General features: G+C 42.5%; 1 protein-coding gene across 10 annotated transcripts in view; it reads left to right on the top strand.

The window, feature by feature from the left end:
* Window positions 1-13618, top strand: part of SLC4A7 (solute carrier family 4 member 7) — a 185795-nt gene that overhangs the window by 53598 nt on the left and 118579 nt on the right. The window contains exon 1 of one of the 10 annotated variants that reach the window (XM_075586986.1): window positions 9526-9655. The exons of the other annotated variants lie outside the window; for them this stretch is intronic. Coding sequence (XP_075443101.1) covers window positions 9632-9655 — 24 coding nt within the window. The 5' untranslated portion in view covers window positions 9526-9631. Of the gene's footprint in view, window positions 1-9525; window positions 9656-13618 lie in introns of those variants that run through there. 10 annotated transcript variants of the gene reach the window in all.

Below are 13618 nucleotides of genomic sequence, written 5' to 3'. Positions count from 1 at the left end.
GTAGCCAACTAGCCTCCGCAAGGTACTTGAAATGAATTATGATTGCAACCGAGTACAGGGTAAATAATATCTATACGCTGCCACCACCAACGAAATATCAAAGATGAAATTTGTAGTCTCCGGTTCCTGTTTATTAAAGATAAATATGCACTTAACAAACAAAAATCTGTAGGAGCAAAATGTGTCTGAAAATGTACTTAACTCTACACAAAGAGTTCAAACCGTTCATTCAGAGCACTAAGCATCACTTAAGATTTTTTGTTTATCTATCTATAGATGTATTGATAGATATTAGCTACTGTAGCCGCACAGGAAGGGTCTTTACCTCTCATAAAAACATGTCTATGTAGTTTGAAGTAAAACTGTAGTCACATTAACCCCTGAAGTACCAGATTGATTAAAATACTTAATATCCACCACATTTTTTACTGTGCCCTTTGGCATACAGTATTTAACTAGAAAAGCTGAAATAGTTTGTCTTTAAAAAATAAATACAATATTTGTGTTTCCGTCAGAAAAATATTAAAAGTTCTGTCCTTCCTAGGAATAGACCAGTGACCGATTTTAGGCTTTGAATTGTTATATATATATATATATACATACACACACACACGTCGACAAATCACCCAAAAATCTACTCGCCACCTTGTCCCGCCCCTAGTCTTGCCCCGCTTTAAAAAATAAATAAATTCTTAGTAAGAACAACATTCGTTTTTGACATAAGTTTATTTATTGTATTACATTATTCTACAATTAGTCCTGTTACGCGTGTATGTGTGTGTAAATGTCGGATTTACAAAAAAAAGCCAGATGTGAATGACTAGTTTCCTGCACCCTTTATCCAATGTCTGGATGCCCCCGCTTTACAATATCTAAAGCAGCAATCCCGCCTGGGATCTTCCTGATCCACAGTCCCTCAATGTCCAGGTACCTCATTCCCGCAATGTTATAAGTTGGAGGAGAGGCGTTCCCTACCTGTCTTCTGGGTTAGGGGGGATTCCGATGTCTCCTGTCTGAAGCTTGAGAGTCAAATCTGGAAGAAAGCAGTATAGGTTATTTTGGTGTAGTATAGGACAGTTAAGATAGAGAGAGTTGGGGAGGGGGTGACTGACTGGGGGGGTACCTCTGGTGTCACACACACACTCCCATACACGGGGGGGTGGGGGGGAGAGAGGAAAGGCCGCAACCAGCACCACCACACTCCCCCCATCTCCCGCTCCGCTGGACCGGGGGGGAAGCGGGGACCTGGGGAGACATCCCCGCTCTCATCTCCCGCCCTGCGGTCTGACACGGGGACAGGAGGGGACATCCCTGCTCCCATCTCCCGCCCTGTGGGCTGACACAGGGAGCGGGGACCTGAGGGGACATCCCCGCTCCCATCTAACGCTCCGCGGGCTGACACAGGGACCGGGGGGAAGCGGGGACCTGAGGGGACATCCCCGCTCCCATCTCCCGCGGGCTGACACGGGGACCGGGGGGGGGGGTGGAAGTGGGGACCTGGGGGGACACAGCACCGGGACGGTTGGGGCTCGGCCCACCGCAGCCTCCCGACCCGGGATAGCTACCTCGGCTCTGCAGGGGGTGGTGTGTGCGTGTGTCCCCCTTCCCCGGTACCTGGTCCATTGCCGCTGCCTCCACCTCATGTCCTCCGCCTCATGTTGGCATCAGCACTCTCCCCTCAGGCCCCGCAACACTCCTGGTGGCTCCAGTCTGGTGCCTGCTCCTCCCACGCTCCTGTTGGATGAGGCTAAGGGGGGGGGCTGATACTGCTCATGTGGCGCGCTGCTTTAGCCGCGCGGCCATTTTAAGTGCAGTTGGAGGAGAATGCCAAAATGCCGCCCCTCCGAAACAACTCGCCAGGGGGTAAAATGCAGTCGCCCTGGGCGTCCATGGGACTGTATTTGTCGAACACTGTATGTGTATATGTGTATATATATATATATATATATATATATATATATATATATCTATATATATCTATATCATTGTAAATATTGTGAAAGATTTAATATACTGAACGATTTACTCAGTTCCTCCACATACTCCCTTTCGTGTGATCTGTGTGTCATTAATACTTTTCTAGCAAGTCTTGATGTCGAATAGAGCAAGTTAGTGATATGCGCTCCAACATTTGGTTCCAGTCTTCTTAAGACAATTCAATAATATATGTCCTTTTTTAGACACAAAAGGATAAGCTGCTGGGGCTAGTGAGGTGTATAAACAATAACAATAGCACTTTTGATAGCAATAAAGTCAATAACAGGCTGTCTCTGTCCCTGAAAGCTAAAGGCTGAGAATGGTAAACTCATTGGGAGAGTCCTAGACTCACATAGATTGTAATAATGTACTCACATATTGTTGCTCCAGTCCAGTGTATCTTGTAGGTGTGCAACCAGGAGAAATAGTAGAAATCCAAAGGAAAAAACACTCCAACGCACAGCCAAAATAGAGTGGGTCCCAAACAAAAATAGTAAAAATAAATCTTTATTAGTCCATATTAAAAAACGGAGGTTAAGTACCCTCCTACGCGTTTCGTACCCACTGGTACTTTATCAAGGAAGTACGAAACGAAGTACGAAACCAGTGGGTACGAAAAGCGTAGGAGGGTACTTACCTCCGTTTTTTAATATGGAGTAATAAAGATTTATTTTTACTATTTTTGTTTGGGACCCACTCTATTTTGGCTGTGCGTTGGAGTGTTTTTTCCTTTGGAAGTCTTGATGTCGAGTCTGTACAAGCATTATCAGTAACGATGTTATAAAACTTGTCAACATTGTTTTACTCTCGTTGACTGAAGTTTGCTAATCACAATTATTTTGTAACACAATTGCTAGAATATTAATAGACACGCTGTTTTTTGTCTTTGATAGTAAATTCTACCAGCAGACCCAAGGCACCGTAATGGGGACTGCATGTCCACCAACACGTGCTGTATCTAAGCTGGTGGAGTTGGGCAACTGCTAGTTAAAAAAAACTAATGGCATTATACAGACCATATAGATCTGTGGATTAGATACGGGGCGCACAATTTTTTTCTTTGCACCCTCTGCCTTCTTGACCCCCGCCCCCCATACATTCTGTCTGGCTTCGGCGGCGTCATTTGACATCACGGCGTCATGTGACTTCGCGTTGCCATTTGGCCCCGTGTCGTCGTTTGATGCCGCACTGTCATGTCGCTGTCGGAGAGCAGGTAAGAGGCAGTTAGTTACACAGGCCTCGACGCTCCCCTGACATTTTATTTAAATGTTGTGGGGAGGAGCGTGTGGCCTCTGTAAGCGCCGTGCCAACCCCCCCCCCCCCAGAAAAGATCCTCCAGCTTGGCAGGATATGGATCTGGATGCGCTGTGCTTAGCCCTGCCCTCCGAACGCGGACTTTAACAGAGGTTCCTGCTGCTTGCCAGATGTTTTTCAGGCGTTGGACGCCTGGTTTGGACTCCACCACGTTCCCCAGGTACCCTTGTGTCGTCCCATTAACATCTCGGTTGTGCTCCATGGAGGTCGGTAGAGAATGGTGTGCCATCCCTTCTCCTGCTTGGACTCTGGCACTTCAGCTGAGCAGTACACTCCACCTGTGCTCATGTTATCTTTACTGCGATTTTACATAATTTGTTTGTGAGTGTGCATTTTTAAGGTTATTCCAACCTATTTATTGTTATGAACTGTATTAGGTTATGGGGCATGCGCTTCTGTTTTATAGAACAGTTTGGAATTTGGTTAATTCCACAGAAGCAGCTCAGACCTCAAAGCTCTCATCTGGGCCATCCACCCTATATCCTTTTTGTTTTGCATTCTGGCATTTTTCAGTGTGATTTACAGGCATACCCCGCTTTAAGTACACTCACTTTAAGTACACTCGCAAGTAAGTACATATCGCCCAATAGGCAAACGCCAGCTCACGCATGCGCCTGTCATCACGTCCTGAACAGCAATACTGGCTCCCTACCTGTACCAAAGCTGTGCACAAGCGGGGAGACTATAGAGCCTGTTACAAATGCGTTATTTACATCAGTTATGCACATATATAACGATTGCAGTACAGTACATGCATCAATAAGTGGGAAAAGGTAGTGCTTCACTTTAAGTACATTTTTGCTTTACATACATGCTCCGGTCCCATTGCGTACGTTAATGCGGGGTATGCCTGTATTTCATTTATTTGGTTAATTGTGTATTGAATATCTTTTAGCACTGATTGTCCATTATTTGCCTATATATAGGCGTGGGACCTCGGTAAGCGCTGCACCCCCCCAAAAAAAAAACTCCAGTGGTTTGTGTCCAAGACAAAGTTGTGTCAAACATTGTAACCAGATACTTGGATATATTGATTAAAGACAGTTGAGATGGCCGTAAAGTCTAAAGAGTGTTACTGGTCAGCTGAAATACAGACCTATCACATTGGATAATGCTTCTGCCTAGATTTCCAGATAAGAAAGTGAATCAGGGCACGGCAGATTTTCTCAAAAAATAATTTATTGGCCACTTTACTTGAAAAAGTCTGCTAGAGGAGTCGACGCATCGCCTATGTTTTTGGCGCAATACATTATTTTTTGAGGAAATCTGCAGTGACCTGATTCACTTTCTTATCTGGATCCAACGTCGGATTACCAACAGGTTTTCCCTGGTCCCAGAAGCACTGGTTTTCCCTGGTCCCAGAAGCACTGGTAAAAGTAGAATTTGTTTTTGTGTATCTGTGTGCAGCATATATGTGTATATTCTGCCAACATTATAAAAACCATTTGTTACTCGGAATCGATGCTGAATTTCCTGCCATAGTGACTGAAATCATTCTTGTGTTAGCACAGAATTTAGTGATACACTTACATTGGCACAATATCTCCTTGCCTATTGTTTTGAAATGTATGGACATTTTATTCATCTATCATTTGATTAAGTTTTCCTGAATCTTATTGAGTTCATTAAGTCACGTTTTTTTTTATTGTTATGAAACATTTGAGTGCATTCAAAATGAATGCTGGGATTGCCTTAATCCACAATGTTCATCTGTATTGAGCAGGCCTTTGCATAAGTAAGGCAACTACTGTACCAGTCTTGTCAGCTAATAGTCCTTATAGTGGTGCTCAGAGTAAAGGACGCACTTCAATTGACAGACACCTTGTAGCTATTCCACAATGCGGTCTGGAAGTCCAGAAAACCCCATGACTTTGTAGCTTGCATGTTTTCTAGGGGAGATTGTGTCTTACGCTCCTGTGGAGTTTTGAGCACGGTCTGGCCTTATGTGGAATGCAAGAAGACAAGTCCTGTTCTATCGCTAATGCTGCGATGACATGATCGTTCCAAGGAGGGGTCACTTGATCACTAAATTCCAGATTGGGCGGTGACCCCTCCCATATACTCAAAGGGTTAATCTCCAAAAAGAAAACCTTCCAGATTTGTTGCTTTAAGCAATGTTATATTTATTAACATTGAAAAATTGCTTACAATAATGTATTTATTTTGTGAGCGGAGTGGGGATGGTCAGTTTGTTTTTATTGATGGAAGGGAGCTGATGCAACATGGGACTATAGTTGACTGGTATCTGATTATAGAATAATACACCACATGAGCAGCATAAATCCCCTTTAAAGTTGCTTTTTTTTTTTAATAGTAGTCCTTTATATAAAAATGCATGTAAAAATGTAATGGATGTTTTAAAGGGCAATGATACAGAACAGGGATATCTGGACTCACAAGGGGTCCTGTTCAATTTCCAGGGACACGTGCCAAAATTGCTCAGTCCTTATTTCCGCTAAGACAGCCCTGACATACAGAAAACAACACATTAGTGCAAATCTGTACCCAATGCAGGAAAGGGGATTTTAGACACAGGAAGTCTACTTGGAAACCTGTAGCAGTGATCTGCAGCAGGAGACATATATTCATTTCCTATACACGGATGTTGCTCCTGCATTTAAGGGCAAATTATAATGCTAATTTGTATTTCATATAGCGCTTTTCTCCCAATGGGACTCAAAGAGCTTCAAAATTACAGTATAGTGCGTGGTACGTAGCACATAGGATTTACACAGACATAGTCCCTGCCCAGTCTGTGTTTGGTGCCTGAGGCACAGGGAGATAAAGTGATTCATTTTTTAAACAAGGCAAGAGAAAGTTGGGATATTTTTGTAATTCATCATTCATGCTGTTTGGGAGAGCAAAGCATGTCACTATTGGACCCTAACATGATGCCCACTGCATATGATAACCAGGACCACCAATGGGGGTGAGGAAAGCCAAGACACCTGCCCCGGGCCCTGTGGCAAAAGGGGGCACAGCCAGCTGATCCCAGAAGACTGGTTCGGCAGCTCGTCGAGGCCCTTCCTCTTATGGGCTCGCAAGTACACAGGGCTTTTGCAGCCCACTCCTCCTCCAACGAAGCACCCTCTTCCCACCCGCATAACCCAGGGCCCAAGTCAAGGCTTTAATCCTTCATCCCCCTCCCCCTGGGAAAGCTGTAGCGCGGCCTGATAAGTGACCAGCTAATGCTGTGTGTGTGTAAAATCATTTTGAGGCCACTGAAGGGAAGCTTAGATAGTCGTTCTGGTAGTAAAGGTCACGTGCTGCTAGAGCTGTGCATAAGGCAACACACCACTTGTAATTCTTCATCTGCTGTGCAACCCTAAATTAAGGATCAAAACCCTTGTTTAATATGGCTTTTTATACAGCCGTTTTTGTCTACTTTGTTAAATCAAAATGGTTCAACTTGCAACTGAGAAACACAGATGATTGCTGTATCTAAGCCACTATTACTCTCACCCCTCATTGCATTTGAGGCCCTTCTTCTCAGTGTTTATCAACTGAATCAACTAGATAACATATCTTTGCAGTAATTCAAGTCAAAATGATTACCCACAAAGCTTGGAGTAACAATAAAAAAAGAATGCAGAAGTTGTATAGTTAGAAATAGACATTTTAGCATAGGAATAGAAAGTGAACATGAACCAGAAGTCTACACGTGCTCTACAATCTTGCTTATTTTGGTCTTGTTGCTTGTGGGGTTTTTGTTTGTGCTAAAACAAAAGGATACGTTAACACTAAAAGCTACAATGGCGCGTAATGATTTTCTTTTACCTGTTAATTTATGTGTTAATATAAAGGTATTGGCAAAATATATTGAAAATACAATTAAAGTTCAAAATAATTTAACATTTACAAAAATGAAGCCGCAAACATTGTTAATGGATATTAAGCCTGCGGTGCAATCAGAGGACTAAGACTGCACTTATACTTACCGCGACGGCACTCAGCGCCGTCACCAGTACTTGAAGTCCGTTGCGCAACGGTGCTGCGTAGTGACTTGAAGCTCTGAAGACAAGGGATTGTATTGGAGAGCGATGTGTCACGCTGTGCTCACCACAAACAGGACGAGACCCCGGTACTGAGATGGGAGTAGTAACAAACACCAGCCACAGGCACAGGGGCCACGTCCGGAGTGTAGGTTTGTCTTGACAGCAGGGTCAGGGATGTAGAGATCAGAGTAGTCTATACTTGCCAAGTTCAACGTAGGAGATATCCAGAGCGTAGAAGGTACGTTTGCCAAAGTCAGGGGTGGAGAGTGGTCGAGGTGCAATGCCGAGTTCAGGATTAGAGAGGAGCGAGGAGTCAGGTAGCCAAGATCAGGAGCCAGAGGTATGAGTAGTCAAAGCAAGCCGGTTCGGTACACAGAAGATCAAAAACTGGAACAAAGCAACAGGACAGGAACAAGGCAGGTACAGCAAAGGTAAACACAGAGTAACAAGAATCTATGCTCAGCCAATGTGCCTATAACATTGGTGAGCATATATAGGCTGGATCAGCCAGTCCCCATGGGGGGTGGAGCGGGGGCGCGGCCTCCGCGGTAGCTGTGATAGGTCCAGGGCTCATTGAGCAGGTGTAGCTGTTTGTGCAGCTAAAGAATGCATCTATGAGCAGGTGCAGCTGTTAGTGCAGCTAAAGAGTGCATGTAAGAGCAGGTGCAGCTGTTAGTGCAGCTAATGAATCTTGACACGGAGCTTGGGGGCGTGGTGCACGTGTCACATGCGAGCTTTGCGCGCAGTCAGTGTGCGTCATGATCCGGGGGCGGAGCCAGAGTCCACGGCGTCGGATGACGCCATTTTGGCGCGTGTGCATGCTGCGCGCGTCTGGTAAGGAATGTGGTCCATAGGCACCCCGCGTGTGCGCGGTGGCGCTCGAGAGGATGCGCGGAGAGGCTTTACTTCGGTAATCCTTACATGATGACAGTGTGGTGTCACGTGAGCGGTTCGGTCAATGAGGGCGAACCGCTCACGGCCACACCCTTGACGCCTCCCGAGTGTCTCCTGAACCAAAGTGCAACTATCGCTATAGCGACATGTGACGTCACGCGGTCGCGTCGCTGCAGCCATTACTATAAACTTAGCCTTAACCTTGAGACTCCAGATCCTAATATTGGTAATTGCTGCAGGTAGTAAGGCAGCGTACACAGATAACCGTGTATTTATAAAGCTATAGTTTTAGCAGCTGGAAACTGCACAGCTACAGCTGGAGCTACCAAATCTAGCCAATATTTAACTGATAATAAAAACTTGACATTGCAGAAAACAGTATAGCTTTCATTAACAGTACAGGAATATCATATTCTGAATCCTATTAATATTACGAATTTAGGATTTTGTAGTTGATATCACTAAGATTAATTAGGAATTAAATTTACATTGTATACAACAGGCAGCATTGATTTTGGGAGTAATTCATATTAACTTGTATATCTTAGTACAAAAGACTCTGCATTATAAGAGTTATCTTATGTCTCCCTAGCAATATGACCACTTGTTGCCCCCTAAAGAGAGATGGTTGCAGGCAAGTCACTGCCTTATTGGTAATGCCATTTCTTTAAGCCCTATGATTGACCTATAATATTACTTTATTATAGCTTCCTATTAGAGAAGTGTGATTATTTTTAGCAGATAAGTACACTACAAAAATAACTAACAATCTGTTATTTTCCCATGCATTAAAGATCAATAGCTTGCTTGTAACATCAGAAAGTTTTTGTAGTTTCACAAATAGCATGTTTGTGGCTTTCCTTCCCAATTACCCCAAAAATAAAATATTGTAATAATTTATTTATTTATTTATAAAATATTTTACCAGGCAGTAATACATTGAGAGTTACCTCTTGTTTTCAAGTATGTCCTGGCCACAGAGTTAAGACAAATAATACATGCTTACAAATACAGTTACATAATGAGCAGGGTATACATTATATACAAGACATTGCATGCACAGTTAAAGATAATTTATATTATGGGCGTATGAAACAGTTACAGACCAGAATGTTGTTATATATATATTAAAAAAAAAAAATCATTGAAGCAAATCTGTTTTTAACTTGTGCTGTATCCAGAGCTTGGAAAGAGCAAAGCCACATACCACAGAGTCCTTTTTTGGTATTTGCTGAAGTTAGAATTGAAAGCATGCCATGTTTCCCAAATCTTCAGTTCTGTGATCCCGAGTATGTGCAGGCTCCCTGCACTGATTGGCTGGGAGCTAGAGTGTTCATCTCTTTAAGCACACCATCATAAAGCAGTCACGTCCTCTACTGCAGAGGTCTGCACAGAGTGTATTGCATTACACTGTATCAGTCAAGGACATGCTCTGTTCCTAGGCAATCGGCATGGAAAGAAGCCAGATGACATCTGTAAGTCCAATTCTGATCTGTACATTTCCTTCTTAAAGCAAGGTCATCAAATGTGTGTTTTTAACTATTGTGCCTTTTGGTTTACTGGAGGGATATATATAGATCTCATAATCGTAATCTTCTAATTCCTTTGGGTCTTTTTCTTCCTCTCGTCTGCATTACAGCTTTTAGCGCTGGTGTATGCTTTGCATGTTCTTTCTCTCAAAGGAGAAGAGCGAGAGCTTTGGCTTTCATTGCGAAGTGCATGTATTGCAGAAATAATAAGTTTTGGTTTTTGCAAAGGTAAATTGGTGAACATGAAATGGCTAGATGTCCTGTTAACTACTTCAGGACTATAAACATTCTGCAAGGATAATGAGGTCTGAAGTGAGTGCAGTGTTCTTAAACCTTATTTTGGTTAAGGAACCCTACAATTATTTTGTCAAATTCTGAGGAATCTAAATCCTACAGTGTGTCAGAGATCAGATACATTGTTAGGAAACCCCCAACCCTCTCCAATAGCGTGTCTGAGATCAGGTGCATTGTAAATTCATCTGTATTTGGTACAATTTTCAAATGACCTGAAAATTGCAGGAAACCCTCAGACGCCCGGGGAACTCCTGTTGAAAAACAGTTGGTGTAATGCAGTTGCAATTTCTATTGTTTGTTATCAATGATAAGTTACATGTTTTTTATTCCCTTTGTATAAAGGATTTATTTGCTGCGAGAACAAAGGCAAAATACAATCTAGCTGTCACTGTCTTCTAAAAATGTTTCAAAATGACATTGATCGGCTTTAGGTTTAAACTAAGCTGATTTTGTGCTTGGAGGTAATCCGTTTACAGTTCAATGTCTGTTTTTGTTTTGTGGATGGGGAGGTACCTGGGACGTCCCCGGTTTGACGCATTCTATGCAAACATTATTCTTAACCTTTGCTGTGTCAGAGATGCATATCCAGCAATGAAGAGATGTGTTTGGGCATTGATTATAATTGAGGTATAGAGAGATTTACAAAAAACAATTACACTTGTTTGTGTTTCCTAATAAACCGCGTAATCGTGAATAGTGTTACAGGAAAAAAATGTATAATCTGAGCTGTGAGAATAAAAACGTCCCCTGAACGCAGAGCGATGCGTAGTATGGGTTCATCAGTCTGTTTGTCTGATTTCGCAATTTCTAATGTTAATGTCACAAAACTGCATTTTATAGCACTTTTATTCTTTTACTGTGCACAGGTGTTGGCAGAATGCAGAATGTATTCATTTATATTAAGCATTATACAAGCCCAGAAACTTTAATGAGCTTAATTTTAGTGCTAAAAATCATGATTTAACTTTAGCTTCTGAGGTTACAATAATGACCGTTTAGACTGCATTGGGCTCTTGGTAGAGCTCCATTTTAACCTCCTAGACATTTCATATTTCAAGCACTTGTATGTCCTGAACAGAGCATCAGATTTAAAAAAAAGATTTGGAAAGGGCAAGGAGAGATCTGTTCAAGTACGTAAAAAGAAAATACGATGTCAAAACAATTTCACAGACTGCTGCTTTAAACGCCATTTTCCTGGTGTTGTTTGAAAGTTCATTGTTACTGGTATGATCTTAAACCTCATCAGATGCAAGAGAATTACATTCTGACTCCGTGTCAGGACTGCAAATCAAGCCCAGGTGATATTCTATCCTACTTGGGCCTTGGCTCACGCAGTGTGCGTAGCTGCTAGCATTCATACTGCACCCCCAGGGTATCCAGCCTCTGCTTTATGGAGCCCTACCCAAGCCATACTATCTGTGAATAGAACTTGTTTACCAACCTGCAAGAAAAACAATAACATGTGCAACAAATCTAAAACTGAGGTCCTATAGTGCAAAGGAGACAAAACAAAACCCACAACATACTGTATTATGTAATCACAGGGATAATCCCCACTTGGATGGAAAAACTCACATGAGGATAAATCTTTAGGGCACATACCTGGAAATCCCACGGGATAAGAGGCCTTATCCTGTGGGATGTCCAGTTATATGCCCTAAAGATTTATCCTCCTGTGAGTTTTTTTTTGTCCATGTGGGGATTATCCTGTAATTACATATGATACGATCTTGTGTTTGTTTACAAACCTAATGGTTACATTTGTCAGGGATGGGACCTGTGTCTGTGTATTTAGCAACAAGAAGGAAAATAATATTAACATGTGTTCTCGTCATGGCTTTATTTATTTATTTTTTCCATTTAGATTTTCAGAAACTTGTTTGTAACCTGATCCCATTTGTAAATAAAGCATTTTGTAAGCCTCTGAGAAAAGGTGGTTTTAAGGAGCAATCCATGCAACATCCCACATGGGTTTTGTAAGAGAAATCAGCTCTGTAGTATTAGATTTTTGTTGTTGTTGTTGTTGTTGTTGTTGTTGTATTCAACTCTTAATACCATTTTTTAAAATTGAGTTTTATAATATACTGAGCATTCTTTGATTTATATAGCTGGGGGGCGCAAGGTTTTCTGGGGGGTGCGGCAGTTGCAGAGGCCCCGCATTCTCCCCCAAGGCATTTAAATTAAATGCCGTGGAATCGCGTTGGTCCCCTGCAATGTCACCTACTTCACTTACCTTGTCTTCGGCAACTCGGCGTCAAATGTAACAATAGATAATGTTACTTTAGTAATATAAGAATACATTGTAGCTGCTGAGTTACACTGAGTGAAGGATTGATTGAAACTGAAAGGCAGCCATTTAGTGAACCCTGGGAAACAGGATTTTGCTGATCGATCACGAACCAATCGATCGGCAGCTTAGGTAATTCGTTTTCAATAAAGGTAATCAAAAGCTGCATATATTAAAACAAAAGCTTAATTTTATTAATTTTTTTAAATGCTGCTTGGATTGCCTGTTTAATGTAATGCAGGTTGATGCATAGCTGTAACAAATCATTTCTAATAGCTGTTTTTCACCACTTTGTATAAATAATTGTTGTATGAATATTTGATGTACATTTAAATCAGCAGTTACCACACTCCACCTCCGCCCTCTTTTATTTCGGAACCACGGACCTTTTGATTCCCGAGATACAGTATTTGCTGGTAAAAGTAGCCCCAGCACTTCCTGGTATTTAAATACCCCGCATCACGCCAGCCAATAGGTAGCTACTACGGATGACATTGCAACCTCCTATTGGTTCGCGACAAAGTAGGAGATTTGCTTTACCACCCTGGTTAAAATTAAAAAAAATAATCAAACCATCTATTGGGCAACTGCTTGTTTAAAACCAAAATTGTTGAAACTTGTTAAGAACTTTTAGTTGGAGTAACAGTAGCTCTGTGTCCAGTAGTCTGTCTCCGAGCACTGAAGTTGAGATAAATGTTGCTTGTTCTGTATTAGTTTTTATGGTTGTTATTGCTCTTGGCACATGTACATGTAGTTGTTATATTAGTGTATGTCTTTGTTTTTTTTTTTTTTTTCAACTTAAATTTTATTGCGTTTCACAAGCAATAATACAACTTTTCAAAGTAGAAAGAATGGCGAAAGAGTGGGTCAAAAAGTGATAAAGAAATAATTTTAATGAGTCCATCTTAAAAAAAACAGAGTTGTAGCAAACCTCCTACGCGTTTGGTATATTGGTGTATTCAATTCCAGTGAATATTATTTTACAATAGTAGTTCTGGGACTATCCCAATGAGGTTTTGAGGAGTGTGCTCAAATCCACTAAGGCCTCGGGCATAAGCGCTGACCCGTGCTGAGGTGCGCTGCTGCTCGGCACTGAGCCCCTGCTGCCGCACTGAGAGTGGCTTTAGCAGTGGCTCGCGCACGCGTCCGCACGCTTGGGGAAGCGTATGTCTCACGGAGGTTTCAAATTTGGCGCTCGCCGGAGCGCAGGGCCGGTCACGTGAGCGGTTCGCCCAATGAGGGCGAACCAGCTCCTTGACGTCACTGGCCCGCCCCCAGACCCGCCCCCGACACGCCCACGGACGGCGCGCTGTGTAAAAGGCCAGGGA

Source organism: Ascaphus truei, chromosome 2, assembly GCF_040206685.1.
Source record: "Ascaphus truei isolate aAscTru1 chromosome 2, aAscTru1.hap1, whole genome shotgun sequence".
NCBI classification, from domain to species: Eukaryota; Metazoa; Chordata; class Amphibia; order Anura; family Ascaphidae; genus Ascaphus; species Ascaphus truei.
This window is presented reverse-complemented; position numbering and strand designations above follow the sequence as displayed.